This window comes from Leptodactylus fuscus, chromosome 5 (assembly GCF_031893055.1).
Source record: "Leptodactylus fuscus isolate aLepFus1 chromosome 5, aLepFus1.hap2, whole genome shotgun sequence".
NCBI lineage: Eukaryota > Metazoa > Chordata > Amphibia > Anura > Leptodactylidae > Leptodactylus > Leptodactylus fuscus.
The window spans coordinates 70,734,841-70,757,662 of NC_134269.1; the positions used below are offsets into that span (position 1 = coordinate 70,734,841).

General features: G+C 41.5%; 2 protein-coding genes across 2 annotated transcripts in view; one reads left to right on the forward strand and one right to left on the reverse strand.

Moving 5' to 3' along the window:
- The window catches only part of EFL1 (elongation factor like GTPase 1), a 199,058-nt gene extending 195,163 nt beyond the window's left edge, over nucleotides 1-3,895 (reverse strand). Inside the window, exons 1-4 of the mRNA XM_075273426.1 lie at nucleotides 3,846-3,895; nucleotides 1,769-1,869; nucleotides 1,138-1,205; nucleotides 967-1,051 (exon numbers count right to left, since the gene is read on the reverse strand). Coding sequence (XP_075129527.1) covers nucleotides 967-1,051; nucleotides 1,138-1,205; nucleotides 1,769-1,859 — 244 coding nt within the window. The 5' untranslated portion in view covers nucleotides 1,860-1,869; nucleotides 3,846-3,895. The remainder of the gene's footprint in view (nucleotides 1-966; nucleotides 1,052-1,137; nucleotides 1,206-1,768; nucleotides 1,870-3,845) is intronic.
- A 91-nt stretch (nucleotides 3,896-3,986) lies between these two features.
- SAXO2 (stabilizer of axonemal microtubules 2) lies at nucleotides 3,987-16,798 on the forward strand. The gene is made up of 4 exons (XM_075273401.1): nucleotides 3,987-4,129; nucleotides 10,808-10,987; nucleotides 13,304-13,506; nucleotides 15,804-16,798. Exons 1-4 carry the CDS (start codon nucleotides 4,092-4,094, stop codon nucleotides 16,796-16,798), a joined length of 1,416 nt encoding a protein of 471 aa, XP_075129502.1. The 5' UTR covers nucleotides 3,987-4,091.
- Nucleotides 16,799-22,822: the final 6,024 nt, after the last annotated feature.

Sequence of the window (22,822 nt, forward strand, 5' to 3'; positions counted from 1 at the left end):
CTTTTGTTGAAGAAACAGACATAGGAAACTCTCTCAGTATCTTGATTTTTCTAAACAATATAACCCTAATTTTGATCATCTCTCTGGGTACTGCAGTTCACCCATCCTATTTATTTCTTCAGATGCCCCCTTTGCAACTTGTTCAAGCTATGTCTTTCTTGTGAACTGGTACCAAAAACTACACACAATTTTGGCCAGTAAGATCACATTTAGAAAATTCTAAAGGTCATTACCTTCATTAATATTGCTACAAAATCTGGTTATGGCCTAGTTGTTTTTATTGCACTATGGATATTACCCACACCAATCCATAACCATCCACAGTTTGTCTATTTACAGATAAAAAAAAAATTCAATATTCACCACATCTTTTTTCTATTTAACAGACAAGCAGGCCTGTACATTTGGTATAGTCTCTATTGTCTCTCTGCAGCTCACTATTTGACTGAATGTGACTGAGCTGCAGTACCTGGCACAGCCACTACCAAAAATATGGAGCTGTAAACAATGAAGACAATGCAATACTCCCAAAGAGTGCCGCAGCCCATTCAATCAGCTGAGTAATGGCCCCTTCACACGGCTTAAGCGCTCGGCTCATTCCAAGCCGTACACGCGAGTGCTTCTAAACACTTCCCATTCACTTCAATGGGAGCGCGCGTAAAGCCGGCTTTACGAGCGCTCCCACTGAAGTGAATGGGAAGTGTTTAGAAGAGCTCGCGTGTACGGCTCAGAATGAGACGAGCGCTTGCACCGTGTGAAGGGGCCCTAAGAGTGTAGGGAGACGGAACCACACCAGTCTGGTCTTGATGGCCTTATCTATAACTAGGTCTTAAATATTTAAGACTGGGAAGACCACTTTAATATTCTATATAGCATTCATACTTCTCTGAACCTTTATATTCAAAGAAAAAATACAAGTAGCACAAAGAAAAAAATGTAAAATATATATGGAAAAGAAACCAGTACCGTCTGTGTACTGCAGGGATATGGCGCTGGATTTCATGGTGATCCCTCGGATTTGCTCATCTTCTCGACTATCCATATAACGTAACTGCAATAATATTCAGAAATTACAATGGACAATGGCACTATAGCAATAACTTTCTTCTTAAAAACACTGCAAAATAAAATGGATACCTTTCCTGCCAGTCTATTTGATATGATCCCATTGCTGGAAATAAGACAGTCCGCTAAAGTAGTTTTTCCTAAAAAAAATTAAAAAGGGAAAGAATTGTAATGGGAAACAAATCAGGTGTATTATGTGATTAAGTAATATACTTTAACGAAACATAGTTCAGACATTTTCTGGAGGTACATGCTGCCTAAATAATATTCACACTAGCATTAAAGAGGCATACTTACTAACATTTACCAGGATGTTAGTAAAATGGGGACATGGGTTATGCCCAGCTTATTTTTATTGATGACCTATACTCTGGATACGTCATCAATAAAGGATCAGACGGGTTCATCACCAGGCACCCCTGCTGATTAGCTTTTGGAAGGGGCCACAGCTCTTGTGTGAGCACTGTGACCTCTTCTCTGTTTACATTGAATGACTTCTGATTCATAGCATCCTTATAATGTCACTGTATCCTCTCCCATACAAGTCAATGGGAGAAACTGTAATTATGTCACTTGGCTGCTATGAATCAGACTGTGTGTAAAGGTAACACATAGGCAACACATAGGCACCTAAAGCAGCAGCTATCCTGGTGGGCCCTTCTAAACTGCACTGAAGGGTTAGCGAGTCTGAAAAGTCACTTACCATGATCAACATGAGCCAATATACAGATATTGCGGATGTTAGCAGCTTTCTTTTGTAGTGCAATTATCTTCTCCAAGCTTACAAGCCCCATAGTGTATCACCTGAAGACAGCAATAAACAGAGCAGAAAAATAATGCAAACAGTATCTATGCCAATGAGAAGGTATACAGAGCAGTGCTAAGTGATGCGGCAGCCTACCCCCAAGCTTTCAGTTACCCTTTCTTCTTTAATATTATTACTTGCTTTTAGCTATAAAAAATATATTATTTTCTGGAGGACAAATCTCTAAAATTAGGAAAAAATAAAAATAACTATTATATTTACTGTACTATTGCACAATATGCCTTGCATAGGAGAGTCTACTTCTAAATAGCAGCAAGGACCAGTTGCAGTCTGCTGATATCTATGCCCTAGGAGACATACTAGATATGGGAGCCAAAGAGAGCGTAGAAGAATCCATCTCCTAGGGCACAGATGGGAGCAGTCCAGTCCTTGCTTTATATAGATAAAAGATTATTATGCACACTAGACTCATTTTTCTAAATAACTGAAGTAAAGCTTCAGGACCTCATCGAGTCTGTGGATAGAAAAGTGATGCTAATAATAAGGTGATGTCACATTGTTATGTCATATAAAGTCTGTTGTGGTATACATTGCCACTATGGACACAACATTATGCAATCTTTTTGTGCTACTAAGAGGATTTGTTCAAGTTTTCGGCAACTCAGGGCCAATACTAGAACACATTTCTGTGCGACGCCATCAGAGTGCGGTGTTGTGGTCATATCTGATCTAGGCGTTGAATGAAATCTGACAGTAAAGACAAGTCTTCACATCAGTTTTTACTTTTAGCAAAAAAGTATTAATGTATATTATAGCAATAGCAAATTGCGTCAAATGCGATTGGGAATTTTATTTCGTAAATCACCTGCGCAAGCAATGCTAGCCTGACTAGTGGTGCCTTTGTACAGTATAGTGCAGTACTAGATGCAGTATACCAGTATCAGGATAACCTACTGATTTCTCTCTGTTCTATGTTTGCATTCAGACATCCACTTTATTTATATATGAATTTATTTATTTATTAAAAAAAGAATAAACAAACAGAAAAACATCAGCATTCATTACTTAGTTCTCATTCACACCCCAGGATTCATTCGCCATGAGTTAGTTGTCCTTTTCATAGACTTTAAAGGATCTATTCACAGGGACAGTGTATTTTCACAGCGAAGTACACAGCACTGTCATGTGAATATGACCTTAAAGTCATGAATAAAACACATGTACCACTTTTCACGGACCATTGCTAGGAAATAAAACTCCATCTGTGCAGTCATGTGACCTCTTTCATTGGGTTGGGCCAAAAAGCAGATACTTCTGTTTGTTTAAATAGCTGTGAAATATGGATACAGAAGTGGAAGAAAACCAGACACAAACATGTGAATCCAAGCAAAATAGTGAGTATCCCCCATTAGGTTCTCCTATAGGAGTTCACACCATAGTTCACATGATGCAGGTTTGAAATCCACATCGCAGAACAAAAAGAACTGATAGTGAGATGACGGCAGGTAGTCACATGTGGATAAATATAATGAACAGATCTAGAAGTATAAATCTGCAGCAGAGATCCAAGCCACAGATTCTGATACAAACTGGGCTTTTAATTAGTGGCTCTTTCAGTACAAAAAACTGGCCATGTGAACATGCACTAAGTGAACACGGGTCTATAGTACTTTAGTGGTGCACTGTGCACATGAAGAAGCTCCTGTCCCCATCACAGAAGCCACTCTCAGCAGGCTCATTGGCCACACACATCACATCTGTGCGCGACTCCAACCTGCGGATGTACAGCTGCTATATACTGCCACCATGCCTTGACAAGCGGCTCACAGCATGCTGGGACTTGTAGTCCTAGAGCCCATAAGTGGAGCTCAGTAGTAGTTATAGATGATGTGATAGGCAGCCAGCAGTAGCTTGTAAAGTTTATCATGTCTAGTATCACATTAGCCATTCATGCCTATGCTGAGGACACTGTGATCGCACACAATACAGGTAGTAGTAATCATCTGCCGCTCACCAGTCACTGACAAGCCCACCGCTCCAACATGTGCAGCACATACCCGGAAGTCACTCAGCACCGCGCGTCCTGCAGCCTCCCCCTGCGTCTGACGTCAGCGCGTAGCTCCATCGCTGTTGACAGGACGCTCGGCTGTTACTAGGCGACCTCCTGCTTGCCTGGTTACCAGGCTCCCATAGTGAGTGTGTAGTGACTGCAGCGCCACCGACCAGCTCTGAGTGACTGCACAGCGACTGCCCGGGGAACATGAGGCGCAAGTGTATCTGCGAGATCTGTACCTGCGGGTAGGAACCGAGAATAAGGGGGTGGGGGCAGCCTCAGGGGTCATAGGACCCCCCCAATTGTAAACATAAGTCAGTCTAGCTGGAATCCAGTGTCTATCGAGTAATCTTATATCTCTATCATATCTATATGTGTACTACAATATCTGTCTATGGTCTATGTAAAGCTCTCGAGCCCAAATACAGAATCTGTAATGGGGCCCCTACCTTGTGGCCTTTAGAGTAGTGGTATATCTATCATATGTGGCAGAGGGGCCTTGGGGGCCTGGTAGTGACTGCTACTTCTGTACCCCCTATAGCCCTGATATGTATTTCTCTGTCATATAATATCCATCTATCTATCTATCTCATATCTATCTATCCAGCCATCTGTACTGTGTATGTGCCAGAGGATAAAGGGGTTGGCCACTTTCAGACCAATATTGACAAACAAATGTTATTATTTGCACAATAGAAAGATATACAATTTTCCAATATACTTTCTGTATCAATTCCTCACAGTTTTCTAGATCTCTGCTTGCTGTCATTCATTCTGTTACTTCTAGAGGATAAAGCTCTGTCTATGGTCATGTGATTTACGGTCCATGGTCATGTGATTTACAGTCCATGGTCATGTGATTTACAGTCCATGGTCATGTGATGAGCACACAGGTGCACAGCTCGTTACCAGGCAGATGTCTGATTACTGGGCTGTGACTGTACCGAGCGGCACCTGTGTGCTCATCACATGACCATGAACCGTAAATCACATGACCATAGACAGAGCTTTATCCTCTAGAAGTAACAGAATGAATGACAGCGAGCAGAGATCTAGAAAACTGTGAGGAATTGATACAGAAAGTGTATTGAAAAATTGTACAACTTTTTATTATACAAACAATAGCATTTGTTTCTCAATATTGGTCTGAAAGTGGCCAACCCCTTTAAATAGATACATCGTAGATTTTAGTAAATGTTGCATACTGTAACAGTTAACCAGTAAAAATCCCACATCACTGACTGGCTATAAAGATTCCCACAACACTTCCTCAAATTGGTAATTATTCTATAAAGTTAGATCTTTCCCTGAATGATTGGATGACACCATAATGGGGGGGGGGTATTAAAAACTAAAATTTCATATGCCAGTATCAATCCATTCCCTCGCTGCTGTGAGATGTACCTGATGATTAAAAGGTGTTCCAGTTAGTTTTATTAACCCCGAGGAAGGCATAAAATAAACAGTGCACACTCACCTGTCCTTGGATTCTGCCGGGGATTCAGCAGAGTGTCTCCCTTCAGGTCCCTGGTCTTCCTGACCTTTGCCTTAACACGATTGTGTGGCTTAGCAGTGACTTTGTGTTCAAACTGAGCATCAGCACAAAAACCGGGGACCTGAACAGAAACTCTCTGATGGATCCCTGGCTGAACAGACAAGGAAGTATCCACTGTTTGTTATTTAAGCCTATCCAGGGTTAAAATAAGTTAACTGAATCACCCCTTTAAGCTAAGGCCCCACGGGCCGTAAACGCAGTGATAAAGCGCTGCGGGAAGAACCGCTGCGTGATCTCATTGCGTTTTTTTCTGCAGTGCTTTGGAGAGAAAGTTCACAGAGTTTTCCTCTGCAGACTTTCTCTTAACATTATATCTATGGGAAAGCCGCTGGCATTTCCGTAGATATAATTGACATGCTGCGGTTTGCAAAGTCGCAACGGCTTTGCAAATCGCAGTGTGTCCGCACTGCGTTTTTTCCGCAAAGTGGGCATGGGATTCGCATGAATCCCATCCCCTTTGCTTGCACTGTAAAACGCCACGATTTTTCCCGCAGCGTCTCCGCTGTGGGCAAATTGCGGCGTTTACGTCCCATGGGGTCCCGCCCTTAAGATGCTCCAACCTGATAATTATGGTGTATCTTATGTGGTCCTATGCACCAGAATTGAAATCTACACCAGTATGTATTTCGATTATATCTCATGCCAGTTTTCTGGTGTGAGTTCTAGTAAATCTGTCGAGACATCCTTACTCCAGCCCTTCTTGATCTCTGCCCCACTCAACCCACTTTTCTAAAAGGGATTCAGAAGGTCAAAAAATGTAGAAAGCATCTTTTTTTCAGGGCAAACAGTTGTGCATCAAAAATGTGGTATTGTTTGGTCCATTGTTCTGATCCTTTCTAGGATCATAACAACAGACTGAAAAGTTGACAGAATGAAGGGTGTAGATAAAGCACCTTCTGTTGGATTGTTTATCATTGACCCCAATGTTAAAAGAAGATGGAAGCTTTCTTCTCTGGCGTTCATTTTATTTAATAGGTGTCCGGCATGTTGTATAATAGATTCTTCGGGCCAGTTGACTGCCATTGTAAAAAAGCTGTACCATTTTTGGCTATGTCCCTCTGCATGGTAAATAACATTGCAGTCATTGCTTTCCTACACAAAAAAGGTATGCTGACCCAGTGTATGCCAAAAGCACACTCTTAAAATACATCAGACACATGATAGCCAGTGAACATATCAGAATACACGAGGGAAAACTCCTAAGGTATAGCTGTAGCATTCCCCTATAAAACAACATGTGAGCAGAGTCTTATTAACGCTACTACATTACTCTGCGCAGTCTGAGGACTAGGAATCCTCTCATTGTCAGGGTGTCACATGATAAATTGGTTCTTTGTCTAAGAATTGGCACTATTTGGGCTATCTCATGAGTTTACTCCTTATTGCCAATACACAGTCCAGTCATATTAATGTGACCACCGCCTACTTTTGACGTCAACGTTAAATAACCAATCGCAGAAGGCACGTGTCATCAGCCATCTGGGTGCACTCATCATTGTGGAAGGCACGAGGGATCAACACAAGTACGCATCTATCCTTGCAGACCATGTTCACCCCTACATGGGAAATGTTTTTCCTCAGGATGATGGCATCTACCAGCAGGACAATGCAACGTGTCATAAAACTTGCAGTGTACGTGCGTGGTTCAAGGAGCACCAGGATGAGTTTACCATCTCCCTTGGCCAGCAAATTCCCCGGACTTGAACCCAATCGAGAATCTGTGGGACCACCTCGATTGGGTTGTTCGTGCCATGGATGCTCAACTGCGTAACCTAGCACAGCTGGCCACAGCACTGGAGTCAGCATGGCTCAACATCCCAGTGAACATCATCACAACATCCCCTCTCTTCCTGCACGTCTCGCAGCGGTCCGCTCTGCCAAAGGTGGTTATTCTGGATTTTGATAGGTGGTCACATTAATCTGACTGGACTGTGGATGTCCTGTGTATACAATGGTAGGAGCAGAGATTACCATGTAAGTGTAGACTGGTACTTATTCCTAGAGGAATGCTGATAATAGGACAGGCTACATGTCATGTCCATTATAAATGGATTAGTATCATAGTACATAGCATTGATCGCTGTAGAATGGTCATGTATGTCGAGTCGTTGCCTAGATGTGTAACCTGGGTGTGTCCATGATGTGCTGTATACAGTCACTAAGGAAAACATCGCCACAATACCTGTGTTGTAATGGCATCCAGTGACTGACACTTGTCTTCATCACCTCTGTGTAAAGGATCATTAGCACTGACTAACAGTTCATTAGTTACTGTATCTAATAACAGGAACTTCTATGGCTCAAGTAAAGATATGGCTTATATAGCTTAAAGTGTAACTAAACTTCCGGACAGCTTTTGATTTTCTGCCAGCATTTGTGGTGTTAATAAATTTTGTATTATACTTTATTAATAAATTTTGTCTCCTTTCTGTGAAATTCTGCATTTTTTTTTTACGCTTTCCAGTATTTCAGAAAGCTGTTCCCTGTTTCTTGTTGTGTACGGCGTATGAACTGTGTGAAATAATGGCTGTTTTTTATGTATCGATCATATATTACAGTGTATGGAGTGATCTGTAAAAACTGACAAAAATAGAGCCTGACCTATATTATGACAGTCCACGACAAGGGACCATCAAAATATTGGTCATCTGAATAGCCCTCACTCCTTGAAATGAATGCCACCTTGTGACAGCCATTAAAAAATCACATGGCCGATATTCACTGTCGTGTGAATATAGACATGCTGTCAAATGAAGTTTAGAATCTCCCCTCTCATATGACACCAAAAGCAAGCTTCTATGTTTGATAATGCCCGAGATCTGTTTGTAATGACACTCCCCCATCCTCATTTTCTCATTATTTCACACAACCTATACCCTGTACACAGTGAGACGCAGGAACAGCTATAAATAGAGAAGCGAAAAAATTCAGGATTTCACAGAAAGGAGTGAAACAAATACTGACAGAAAATCAAAGGTTGTCTTAAAGTTTAGAGAAACTAGTTTAAAATATGTCAAGCAGCCCATGTACACTTAGCTCATAAATATACATAACCTAGGCAAAGCTGCTAAGATGTGTACCATGAGTGATCATTCTTATGTCTTTCAATGCGTTTCAGAATAAACTATCATACCTCACAAAATAACAGAGTTAGCCGACCCCTAGACTCTGGTGCCAGGGATTTGTAGTTCAACTTGCTCTATGTTCTGGGAACGGGTGCTGTCATTTAAAGAGGTCTGGGACCTTAAAACTCAGCTGTATATTGGAATGCGGGCTGTTTAGTGGTCCCCAACCAACTGACAGGTTTCCTTTAAGGGTTAAAATATAACATACAGTATACTAGCAGGAGGACCCGGGTTCGCACAAGTATATTTAATTTTTTGTTTGTGTAGTGGCCCTATAAGAATTGCCCAGTTTTGCACTCGTGTATTTTGTATGTCGTTTGTGTGTGTGTGTCTCTGCCCGTGACTTTGTCTGCATGTTGTTGGCGTTGATGATCCACCTATTAGAGATGAGTGAGTACTGTTCGGATCAGCCGATCCGAACAGCACGCTCGCATAGAAATGAATGGACGTAGCTGGCACGCGGGGGGTTAAGCGGCTGGCCGCCGTCAAAGCGGAAGTACCAGGTGCATCCATTCATTTCTATGGAGCGTGCTGTTCGGATTGGCTGATCCAAACAGTACTCGCTCATCTCTACCGCCTATATTCAGCAAATTGCTGCCGTCGATGGTTTGCCTGCTCTGGCATTTCGGCAGCTCTTAAGCTGTCTTGCTGCTGAACTTGTACCTCACGCATGCCTGAGCAGCTCGCTGGGATGCCGTATAATGAGCATGTTGTTGGCATTGATGATCCGCCTGCTTCGGCGTTTCGGCAGCAGTGAAGCTGGCCTACCGCTGAACTCATTCCCCGTGCTGTGCCCGTGATTGTTCCAGCATCACAGTAGCTCGCTGGGACACCATATAATGAGCGTGTTGTTGGTGCCGATGATCCCCATCAGTTCCGCTTGACGAAAACTCTGTTGACTTCTGGATACCTTCATAGCTGTCGTTGTTTTAGAATTTTGTAACAAATTAGGTTTTCTTTTTCCCGGCATGTTTAAAAGTAGCATACTGCCAATTTGGATTAAAGGTGTTTTCCCATCCCGTGTTTCTGCATGTTTCCTGGAGCTGATCAGATAATGTATGCAAATGCTGAGTCTTTACATAGAGAGATAACAGACCTTTATCAGAACCTCAGATAAGGCTGCTGCAGGAGCAGTGTAATATAGTATGTGAACATAAATTCATAACAGTCGTGAAGCCATGTCATTTACCGAGATAAAAAGTAGCCTATGTTTTACAAACTATCTATGTGCCAAATTTCCTTCAAATCCGTTCAGCTATTTTTGTGTAATTGAATAACAAACACACAAACATCCAAACACACAAACTTTCACATTCACAATATTAGTAGGATTGATTTCTGTGTAGTGTTGTAAAATTTGTAGCTGTAAAATCACCAGTGTCCAGTAGAGGTCAGCAGAGGCTTTGCCTTCTACAACAAACCTGTAAACACAAGCTGCTGGAGTACTGAACTATATTCATGGAGTAATGGCCACTGGACGTGTGTTATATTGTATGAAGGTCTAATGCATGAAATTACCCGGACCTAAGTAAACTATTGAAATTTATTACTAGTCATTTGGAAATTTTCACATAAAGGGAATATGTCTATAGTTTTAGTCTCATTTATTACATGTGAGTTTGTAGAATAGAAATGTTGTTTTATGATGATGATGATTATCGTTATTATTATTTTGGCGTAGCTATATTTTTTTTTATTTGTAAACTGTATAAGCAGTGTATTACTACAGACTCCAGTACATGATGGAGTGACATCATAGACATCATACAGGGCATTTCTGCCTTATCCGGGTTATCAGCAGTCCAAAAGAGATGTCATGAAATACTATGTACTAAAATAATGAGTTGACTCTGCTTATAAAGTCCTAGTGCGTCCGGTAAATCTGTCAAGTGTACTTAGAGAACAAGTAATGTAAGCCTATTGTATCAGAGCTATGCCTAATGTAAGTCACAACCAAAGGTAAATAGCAAGTTCACATAATATGGCAGTATGCCATTCCCTTTACATCTTGTAAAAATGAATCCCCCGAGTTTTAAGTTCAGTGATTTTTCATTTTTTCTCCTTTGACTTATGATATAAACTGCAGACATACAGGGCAGGGGAACTGGGACTGCCGAAAAGCCACTTGACACTAAAGGAAAGAGTGTACATTCACACATAACTATAGTACTCAGTTCCTCACAAAACTAACTGAATAGACATTATGTAATACCTGTTTTAACTCAATTTTTTTGTCTCAACAGGCGTCACCGTTGCCCGCATATGCCAACTAAAATTTTTGAGAAATCTAATCAGCCTTGCCTTTTGACTGAATATGTGGAGAAATACCCACAGTATGATAACATCCAACCGCCAAACAGCATGAAACCAAAGCATGAGTACCAGGGGAACCGCGGCAAGATGGAAGGAATAACAACCTTTAAGTAAATGTGTTTATTTACATATTAATGTGATACAAATTATCAATGTTACTTATTTTACACCTTACACTTAGGCTAAGACCTCACGTGAAAAAGCATCTTTTTTTTTGGTGCAGATTTTGCTGGGTTTTTTTCCCACTCCTGACTTTGGCTCAAAAAACTGCAGCAATATCTTCAACAAAAAAAGCAGCGTGCGGCGCGTTTTACAATACCTGCGAAGTGAATGAAATTCTGGCTAATCCCATCCACACGTTCCAGAAAAAAAATCTGCTGCAGAAAAGATGCATTTTCAAAAAAGAGCGGGTTTATACCACGTTATACCAGAGTAAACACTGAGCAAAAGTGCAATGAAAAACACTGTGGGAAAAATATATGATGCATTTCCACTGCGTTTTTTCTGCAGCGTTTTTTTCTGCAGCTAAGGCCTCACATTGCGGAAACACAGCTTTCTTGTTGCAGATTTTGTTGCTTTTTTTTTAAGCCAAACCCAAGTATGGATACAAAAGGAATGAGAAATATATAGGAAACGCTCATACTTCTCCCTTCTGCTCAATCCACTCCGGGCTTTGGCTCAAAAAACCACAGCAAAATCTTCAACAAAAAAAAGCTGCATTTCCGCAATGTGGGGTCTTAGCCTTAGGGCGGGTTCACACCAGCGCTTCGTGGGTTTTTGTCTTCTACCGACAGGAGACGGAAACCCGGCAGTCAGTGTCTGCCCGTGAGCTTCTTCTGGTGTCCGCAGAGAAACATTTTTTTTAACCGGACACAAAGTCCTGCATGTCCTTTGTGTCCGGTTAAAAAAAAACGGTTTCGCCGCGGAGAGGCAGACACTTTGCAAACCCATTCAAGTGAATGGGTTTGAAAAGTGACTGCAGGTTTCCATCTCCTGTCCAGTTTCTCAGGCAGAATACGGAAACGCACAAAGCAGAGACCGGGCGCAGGTGTGAACCCGGCCTTAAAGGGATTTTCCAAGGTTAACAAATTGAAGGTCTGTCTTTATAATATCCCATTAATATCAGATCTGTGGGAGTTTTACTCGCAGTTTCCCCGCTGAGTACTTGTCTGAAGGGGCCATGGTTCTCAGGTGAGTGCATCAGCCTCTTCATTGTTTATCTTGGTCCATCTACTTAGTAACTAAAGTGCTATGGTTCTGTCATAAGAAACAAAAGTGTGGGGTATTGCAGCTTCATCCCATTTAAATAAATGGGATGAGGTAACAGTGTCTTGCACTGTTGCTAATATATGTGTGGCACCACACCCCTTCAAACTACTGATTTTACACGTGTAAAATCTCATTGAAGTCAATGGGAGTCTTATTTTTACACGTGTATTTTGCAAAAAAACATGTGCGTTTACTCCGTGTGAATGGGCCCTTACAGTGAATGGATATCGGTAGCTTATCCTAAAAAGTTTTTACCACAAAGATTTAGATTTATGTGAAGGCAACACATTTTGTGGATGTTGTATGTTGAACAGTACCCAGATGGAGTGACTTCTGCCCCTTGCCCACTAGTTGTGGCATAATAAATGGCTAAGATTTGCAATATATCGGATGTGGCTCTGTGGTCAGCATTATAGCCTTGCAGAACTGGAGTTCTGGATTCAAATCCAACCAAAAGCAACATCTGCAAGGAGTTTGTATGTTCTTGTAATGTTTGCGTGGGGTTCTCCCACACACCAAAGACATACTGATAGTGAATGTAGATTATGAGCCCTATATGGGGCAGTGTTGACAATATCTGTAAAGCGCTGTGGAATATGATGATGCCGTATGAGTACGCAAAATAAAATAATAATCAGCATAATAACTTGTTGTGACAAAAAAAAATATTTTTATAGTAATGAGTCAAGAGATAAGAGCAAATGCTTGTGCATTGGCTATGGATTTAACCCATTCAATTCTAAAGCAATCTACCAGAATAATGCATGGTTCTTCCCCTATGTATTTTTCTAGAGGACTTTCACTACTTATAGTATACATCCAATGGTGTGGTCTCCTGCTATAGGTGAAAGACTGAGAGTGGAGAAATCATTTGGGTCAGTTGTGAGGGCAACAATACAAACCAGAAACCCATGCTGAAAAGTTGTTCTGCAGGAGTCTTCCAGGGCCTTGCCATTTATTTTAAGCTTCTAGAGGGATATGTATCTGTCAGCATCATTGGAAGGACACTATGGATGCTGTTGTTTGTATCACTGTTAATGCCTGTGGATACCTCTAAGGACAATTATATATAAGGAATGGTTTAATAGCTAATACTGACAGTAGACAAGCTGAATTTTCATCTAAAAACTATCTCACATCTATGTTTCTATGTTTAGGTCAGACTATATTCCATATGAAGTAACCAATCGTCCAGTACGTCCTAACCAAGAGTATCAACCAAAGCCTGGTCAGATCGACCTTGGAACCACCTACAAACAAGACTTTAACCCCTATAAGATAGAACCAATGATCCCAGCACGACCAGTGGAAAAAAGACAAACAGGCTTGGGAAAATTTGACGCAAATCCTACATATAAAGGTAAATCTACAGGGAAGTACATCTAACTTTAATTTGGACATAAAAATCTCTTTAGTGTCTGTAGTTAATCACATTCTGAGATAATAATCCAATCCTACCCCCCTGCACCATGAATAACTGCAGATCATACATTATCAAAGTGTTCCTAACAATAGCATTGGGGTTGTAGCCAAATATCATATGTCTCCATACCTATTGAGTCAGTGACCACTGTAAGTTCATTGTGATCTGCCTGGTCCACTTTACCCCACTTCTACATTACAAAAAGTGATTGTTAAATATGGCGGATGATTTATTAAGATTGATGCTCTGTGCGCCAGTTTTAAGCCTTTTTATGCTGGTGGGAAATGAGACAACTATTAATGAACTCCAGCTTCTAAATAGTTGGAGATGTGGTAGAGATTATATCTATGTCAGCCCAATTACAGTTATAATTCACGACAGCTTCGTTGCACAAATTATTGTTATTGTGTCAGGCCAAAGCATCTCCACCTTGGTCTGTCTTTATCCCCAATGGGATGTTATACTGTGTGGAGGGGGCGCCAAAGGGGCATTATACCTTATGGAGGGGGAGCCAATGGAGCATTATGCCATGTGGGGGACACTAGTGGGACATTATATTGTGTAGGAACATTATACTTGTGCTTTGTGGTCTGCCAGCAGGGCCACATCTGCCATAAGGCAAGACCCTGATGGGGCAGCACGTTGAAGCATTTTGGGTGTAGATAGTAAGTGTAAAGCTGTACTGTTGTCTTACCCCTGAGCTGCTGCCTTTAAATCTTTCCCAGTGCCCCCCACTGCCCCCACAGTTTTAGGGTTGCCTTCAGGTGCCCCTCTACTATTATTGTACTTACAGAGCAGTGTATCGAAAGGTGGGACCCCCTCTGGTACACAGACTGTGCATCTTTTATTTTCTTCCCAAGAGTACCAAGGATCATAGAGGTATCTGTAAAGAGAAGGTAAATAGAAAATGCACACAGGGCTGTGTACCAGAGAAAGTTCTGCTTGTAGCATCACTGCACTGGAAGTATAATATAATTTACAGTACTACAGAGCATTTCATTGTATGTGGGGGTGGGAGGCTATTGGGTCACTATTACTATAATATCCCCCCCACACACACACACACACTGGTAATAGCATTACTTATGTGTGTGCAGAGGGAAGACTATTACCTTTAGGGAGAGTGCTTTAGGGCACTATTACAGTAATAGTGACCCCCTTCCCACAGGTCATAGCATTACTTATGTGGGGAAGGGAACTGTTACCAGTGGCAGGGGGCGTGATAAGAGAACTATTACATAGTAGTGCCACCCCTCAGGTAATAGCATTACTTATGTGGATGAGGTCACTATTATCTGTGGGGGGACACTATAAGGGCATTGTTACTGTAATTGTGCCCACCCAAAGTTAATAGCCTTACCTGTATGGGGAGAACTAATACCTGTAAGGGGCACTATTAGAACAGGGGGGTACTTATAAGGTTGCCTTCAGCCTTATGGTTGCCTTCAATGAGCTATAAATCTAAATATACCCAACTGGCATAGCTACATTTATGCAGTTGCAGAATTAATAACGGCCCTTTGAAGACAACCATAAGGCTGATGTGGCCCTGGGTGAAAATGAGTTTTACACCCCTGGTGTAGAAGAACTAAGGTGTCATTATACTGTGTGGGGGCACTGAGGGGCAGAGACTTATGTTACACAGAGAAAGGCACTATAAGGGTGCATTCACACTACGGAACGCCAGCGTGTATCACAGCCGTACACGCCGGCGTTACAGCAGGGCTGCCGGACATTTCCCATTCATTTCTATGGGAGCCGGCATGCGAGCGCTCCCCATAGAAATGAATGGACTGCTTTTTTCCATTCATTTCTATGGGGAGCGCTCGCATGCCGGCTCCCATAGAAATGAATGGGAAATGTCCGGCAGCCCTGCTGTAACGCCGGCGTGTACGGCTCTGATACACGCTGGCGTTCCGTAGTGTGAATGCACCCTTACTCTGTGGGGACATAAAGAGCCTACCTTTGTATTGCAGTGTATTATACAACCAATCTCACTCCCTAGTGTTCAATTCCTATACTGGGACTAAGTAAAAATGTTTAAAAATAAAGTATTTCTAAGAAGCCAACATAAATAATTATTATCCAGTAAATGTCCTTTTTGTATAGAAAACTAAACAATCTAAAACTAGGTATAAATGATATTGACACAGCTATAATGGCCCATAGTATAAAAATACACTATTTATCTATCTATCATGTTGAACACTTTTTTTTTTTTTTTTTTTTTAAAGCTGACTACAGACCATGGGACATCCAAAAAAGAGAACTTGCTAAGCCAGAACATTATTACCAACCACCAAATGTTAAATTTGGAAATGCAACTACGTTCCAGGATGACTTTTTCCCAAAAGAAATACAGCCAAGAGAGAGTTTCAAGCCACCGGGTGTTGCAAAACACAGTGACATACCTTTTGATGGCACTACAAACCATCGTACTTCATATGTTCCTTATAAAATAGAACCAAGGGCTGCAAGAGAAAAGCAAGAGTATAAGCCGAGCAGTCAGCCATTTGAAGATCTCACCACCCATCGTATCAATTTTAAAGGTGCTCTTGGAGAAATAACAAAAAGCTTTAAACCTGAGCATAAAAAAGTTGGTAGTGATGCTAAATTCGATGGCAGCACTGAATTCCGTGATAGCTTTCAGCCATGGCAAGTTCCTCCGCACCATGTCCAAAAATCTCTGGAATATAATCCACCTACTACTCACATGGAGTTAGATACTACAACTCATTTAGATTATGTTCCACATCAGCTAAATTATGTTGCCCCAATTCGACCTGTATCTCATGGAAGGAGAAGCAATGTTCCTTTCCAGGGAAATTCTACAATGAAGGAAGATTTTAGGGCCTGGGAAGCAAGACGTCAAGAAATGATCAAGAAAGACCATCAGATTCCCAAGCCTACTGGAAAATTTGATGGGTTGACTACCTTCAAGTCCCACTATCTTCCCTATGAGATACACCCAACTGAAAGTTTCAAGCCTTCTAATGCAGCACTTCGAAACTCGGCCCCATTTGAAAGTGGAACCTTGTACCGCTCAGATTATACACCCAAGAAAAATGAAATTTGCCCTGCTACATACCCATTACCACCAGGTTATGTCTTTGAGAGTGTTGATAGCCGAGGCCATAAAATGTTTCGAAGGATTGATGCTCCAGAAGAAAATTCTTTTGCCAGTACCAATGAGAAGAACCTTGCAAAAGCAATTGCTGTGATATCGTAATACAGGTGCAACTAGCAGACCCTAAAAAGATTGTGCTTTTTTTCAGCTTTCAATAAAAGGAATCATTTGAAAATCACACCTACTAAAAGTTATATAGCACTTACCGTATGTAGCAATATATATCAGAGAGATCATTTCAGAATCCTAATGAAGCAACGTTTTTGTATTAATGTAGATGTAACACATAGCAAAAACTAAAATCTGCTTTTTTGTTTCGATAATTTCTGACTATACATCATATGTCTTTGATATTTCTATAAAATACATTATACAAAATGAAATAGAGGTCATTATTTCTGCCTTTGAAGGGTATCCTCAAATTATGCTTCAATTTGTTTATGAAATCTATTGACTTTTGTTCATTTTTGGATTTTTTTTGGTGAATCATAGCATTGATGTTAAATTTGATTAAAGCAAAACATTATGTATCTCGATGTATTCTGACATAGTGTTGACTAACTATATCGCTAGGTCCAAGTGTTGTATTTACATAGGATTGTTATGCATCAACATGAATAAATTCTACCTTCGGCACTTCTTTCTCTCCACTTTAAAAATTAATTTCAGCGACAGTTTCCGTTCGGAAGAAGCTAAATTAGGATTAAGTGTGGCTGAACAGAGAAGGAGATCCAGACACTGACATGTTTTTATTAGATTTTGTATGTGAGCTGTTAGTCTGTGTCAGAGTCATGTACTAGGAAATGAAGGATATGGAACCAAAGACAACGGACCCAATGTAAAACTTCTAATCTCAGCCAAACATAACACAACTGTCATTGCCTTCTCTCTAGCACTGCCCAGAAAGAAAAAATCTACATGTGGCCTCCACATAATAACAGAACACAAAACTATATTTTATTAAGGAGTGTGAAACAGGAGGAAAATGAATTTAGTTGCCCTTCTTGAGTTAAACCTGACATTCATTGACATCTGTCCATAAGGTTGAGACTAGGACATGGAAACCGTTTGTTAAGACTTATCGGTGTTTTACTTAAAGCTTGATGGGAAACATTGCTCAGGATAAAGACTGTTTTGGCCATGGACTCTCAGGGCCCCTTCACACGGCGTAAGCGCTCAGCTCATTCCGAGCCGTACACACAAGCCCTTCTAAACACTTCCCATTCACTTCAATGGGAGCGCGCGTAAAGCCGGCTTTACAAGCGCTCCAATTGAAGTGAATGGGAAGTGTTTAGAAGAGCTCGCGTGTACGGCTCGGAATGAACCGAGTGCTTACGCCGTGTGAAGGGGCCCTCAAATATATCTCCATTGTTAACCATGAACTTAAATCATAGCAGTGTAGTTCCACAAACCATAAAAGGGATTATTCTTTCACAAGATTGTCATGTCCAAGGTTAGGCAGCGTCAAGATACAGTTTAGATTTTCTAAATGGCCTACCACTCCAAAACAATATATTTTTTATAACACCATACATGTCAGTATCATGACTTCCACAAGTGTCACATGTTCTTCCCCAAGCTGGGAGGCCCTGTGTGAGTAGATCAAACATTTCTTGAGTTACCATCTTCGATGGCTTCTATAATGAGACTTATTAGACAGACCAAAACCTACATTGATCTAAAGAATAAAGTGGAACATTTGCCTCTCTTCCCACTTCTGAAACCTCGTTCTTTTTTTTAGGTTTCTCACACCCACAGAAGAAAAAATATACTTTCTTTACTAAAGTACAACCTAATGATTATGCTCTTTGATAAATAAAAAATAAAAAAAAGAAATTAGGTTTTAAAAGCTTAAAATTCTCCTTTTTTTTTTTTTTTACACAGCCAGAGTGCCATGTTGATCATCTGGCTACATACAGTCAGTACTAGCACAATCTAGATTACTATAGCTTTTATTGAACTCTGTCAGTTTTGTAAAGTTAAGAGATGAGCGAATTTTTCAAAAATTTAATTAGGCAGCGTGTCCGAATTTTCTGATGCGATTCGATCCAAATCACGTTAAAAAAAACAGCTATTTCCTGGCTCCAGAGAGCCTGTATAGGGGTGTAGAACATTGTGCCTTGCAGTGGTTTTTAGTGATGTCCCACTAGGTGACCTGAACCAGTGATGCATCGATCGCTGGTTCAACACTATGGACTGCAATACAAGTGTAGTGCAGTCTATGGAGGAAATCAGCCTATAAGGATGCATAGGCTTACTTCCTCACTTCTGGGCAGGATCAACCAGGTACTGGAGGCTACTAGGAGCCCAGGGTCACTGGCCAGACCTCGGGCTGCAGAAGATGCATATCGGCACTAACTGATCTCGCCAAAGGGGGTGCCGACCATGTTTGACCGTGGCATCCAAGGAATTAAAACCCACGATCGATGCTGTGCTCCAACCGGGGGTTATGGAACAGGATGTTAGCTGTCAGTGACAGCTAACACCCACTCCCGATGCCGTGGGCAGTGACATCACAGGGCTGCCTGGCTGCTTATTAGCTGCACGCATGGCATTGTGGGTGATCCCGTATTCCCAGAGTCTCCTTTCCTCATTTCCTGGTTTTCAACTCAGGCCAGCAGTATCCTTGTGCTTGTGGTATACTGCACACAGTTATCTCTGGATTTACACCCAAAGATAACAGAGACACTGAATAAGGAATTGTTATAGCCTTTATTAGGGCCTAACAGATGTAAGCAGAGAGAGAAAGAGAGGAGAATGCAGATGGCTGGAAACAGGGAGTGAGTCATCAAACTAACCAGAGAAACAGCCTGAGAGGAGGCATTATGAGCAGGATTTGGCAAACAGAACAAGAGAGATAAAGTGATATATTGGGTAAAACACTTCAGCTGCCTTAAGGTGTTCCTCCACATATAAACTACTCTCCATAAATGAATAGTTCAGGTTAATATTCTAAACTTTGTAATAAATCTTATTAAATTGGTTTTCTTCTTCACTTTTCCGGCAGGGTTACTTTTTTTTTACATATTGATCTATGAAGGGGGAGGAGGATAAAAAAAGACAACCTGTATAATTGTTGCTTCTACACTCTGCTACACTATATACTTTTAACACTGCTGTTTGTAGATAAGAGGCTGATAGTACACAGAATGAGGCAATAAATCAATTAACCAGCTTGCAGGAGAATTATCTTCCCCTCCTTTCTCCATGGAGGATGAATACAGAGTCCAAAATAATGTAAAAAAGCAGGGATATTGAAGATAATGGGAAGGAGAACAGCTTAGAGGGAGTCTGTCAGCAGGGATATCATTATTAAACTAATGATAGTACCTTGTAGGACTGCCTCTACACTTTCCATTTATGCCTTTCTTATTCTGCATTGCTGCTCCATTTTCATGAAATTCAGTCTCCATTTCAGATAACCGGCCCTTTACTGATGACAAAGTATGACAAAATGGGAGTTGGATGTCATTAAAGCAGTGGAGCAAAGAGTGGGGCAGCACATCGTCTTCATTTTGGAAACTAAACTCCCTCAAAGAATTTATTAAAGGGTATAGTGTGAATTTTGACTCTATGATTTTTTTCACAGAATTTATTACCGTTGAGATGTGAAAATGAAAAAATCCTTTTTTTCTGATAAAATTTCATCTTCACAAAGGGTTAAAGGTGAAAAGGCAACTCACAGTTGATACACAATTTCTCCAGAATACCGCTATACCTCATATGTGGTGTCACACTACTGTCAGGGCACACGGCAGGGCTCAGAACAGAAATGGCGCTATTTGGCTTTTAGATGACAGATTTTACTGGAATCATTTTCAGGTGCCATGTCTCCATTTGCAGAGCCTCCAAGGTGCCAAAACAGTGGAAATTCCCCCCAAAAGTGACCCTTCTAGGAATTTGCCACCGAGGTCTTTCTCAAAGATGGGAAAATGGAAAATGACATCTATAAAATGTTGCTTTAAGGCTATTCATTTTTAGCTTAGGCATTTGAAAACATTCCTGAGAATAAAACGTACATACCGTAATATAGTACAAACAACTAATCCAGACTGATAAGTCCTAAAGGATAATAGAGACAAAAATGTAAAGAACTGGTAACAAACATAAAGGGAGGGAATGGGATGAGCAGCGCTATAATGGGTAGGAGGGGAGACCCTGCATAAGGGAAAAAAACACTCAATCCCGGCAATAAGTTAGAGCTGGACACCATATGACAGACCCCGAATATTGGACCTATTAACCAAGGGAGACCCTGTTGAAATGTGGATGAGTAACTGAGATAGTGACATTGAATTATTTATTTTTTTCATGAAGCATGATCAGGTAAGTACTTTCAATGACATCTGTCAATGAGAAACTCGGTTTCTTCCAAATGGAAGCGATATGGAATTTTGCTGCCATTAGTATATATTGGAGTAATTTGTATTGTGTGACTTGAGAGTGGCTGGGTTTAGACCGAGTATGGAAAGTGGAGCAGTTAAGGGTGACTTGCCAACTGCCCTTGCTAATGAATGTGCAACAATCGGTCCATTGAGCTGGGGTTAGGTTGGTCTCTAAGTCCTGTTCCTAGGCTGTCATGTAGTCTAACTTGAGTTCAGAATTCAGAGCGTTCAGCACACTGTATGTCAAAGAGACAGAACCTTTATCAGCTGCCCTATACAGTCCGGTGTGATTTATGAGTTAAGTGGGGCGAGTGAACATAAGAAGTGGAAGACCTGACTAGTGCTAATGGCCTCCGAAGGCGGCAGGGAATATGTATGGATTAAGTAGTCCTTGGTGGAGACCCACCAGTCACCTAGGAAGTCATTAAGAAACCTGAACCTAGCATGCTACCACCAAGCGAACGCATTCGGAGATAGGCCAAGAGGAAAGAGAGGATTATAAAATATAGGGAGTAGTGATGAGATTGGGCTTTGTAACCTAAAGCTAAAACTGAGCCTCCACCACAGTTGTAGTATATAGTGGATTACTTTGGCGGTGTGGCAAGAGGATAGATTTACATTTTTTATAATATAGGGATGAGAAGCCATCTCGTCCAGAAGCTTTTCCCATTATTAAGAGTGTCAATAGCATAATTTAATTCCTCCTTAGTTATAGGTTCATTTAAGGAAGCAGCTTGAGTAGTTGTAGATGGAGGGAGAGGAGAAAAGAGGCAATCTATTAAGGGAGGGCAGAGGTTTAGGCAGAGTACTGTACAAGTTTTGGTAAAACTGCTGATATTCTGCATAAATAGAACTGGGGTTGGAGGTAATTTTTCCAGCCAACTCCTGTATTTGCTATATTACATTTAGCTTTTGTTTTTTCAAAAGTTTATAGAATCTCTCTTGGTTCTATTGGCAGGGGCGGATCCAGGGCCGGGCGAGCCGGGCAACCGCCCGGGGCCCCGCGCCCAGCGGGGCCCCGCGGCAGGGCCCGCACCTAACAAAACTCGGGTAGGTCGGCAGGGCAATTGCCGAGGGCCCCAGCACTTGCAGGGGCCCCCTGTCGGTCCTCTATCAGTAGCTGCAGCTCCCTGCACACAGTGTGCTTCACACATATACTTTTCCTATTAGGAAGTATATGTCGGAAGCACACTGTGTACCTGCAGCATCGGCTGATAGAGAGCAGCCAGCCAGGGAGCTGCAGCTATGGATAGAGGACGCTCCCTCCTCACCCCCCTTCCCTGGCTGCCCTCCGTCAACCAATGAGAGGGTGAGGAGAGCCGAGGAGGCGGAGCTTATCGCTCTACAGAAGATCCCTGCCGTCCTGCATCTTACACATGAGAGGGAGAAGTTCAGCAAAGTGAAAGTAAAGTAAGAACACGCAGGTACATGCTGGAGGGGGGAGGGGGGTTACTATACCTATTAATGTCAGGCATTTGGAGTTATTCATTTAGTTTTGGTAACTCCATGTGCCTCATATTAATAGCAACTAACCCCATCATGTCCCTCACATTAACCCCTGTGTACTTCGCCACAAGGGTTACTGACATGTGAGATATATGGGGTACTAATCATGAAGATACTTCATTATTACCTCCATGTCTCTCACATATCAGTAACTCTTATGTGAGGCACACAGGGGGTTAATATGAAGGACATGATGGGGTTAATTGCTATTAATATGAGGCACATGGAGTATCTT

What these genes read in the sequence shown, in the direction of transcription:
- SAXO2 (XM_075273401.1), top strand. Translation starts at nt 4,092, where the DNA reads ATGAGGCGCAAGTGTATCTGCGAGATCTGTACCTGCGG. An exon ending in GAAGGAATAACAACCTTTAA is followed by an intron (nt 10,988 to 13,303) that starts GTAAATGTGTTT and finishes TTCTATGTTTAG; the next exon opens with GTCAGACTATATTCCATATG. An exon ending in CGCAAATCCTACATATAAAG is followed by an intron (nt 13,507 to 15,803) that starts GTAAATCTACAG and finishes TTTTTTTTAAAG; the next exon opens with CTGACTACAGACCATGGGAC.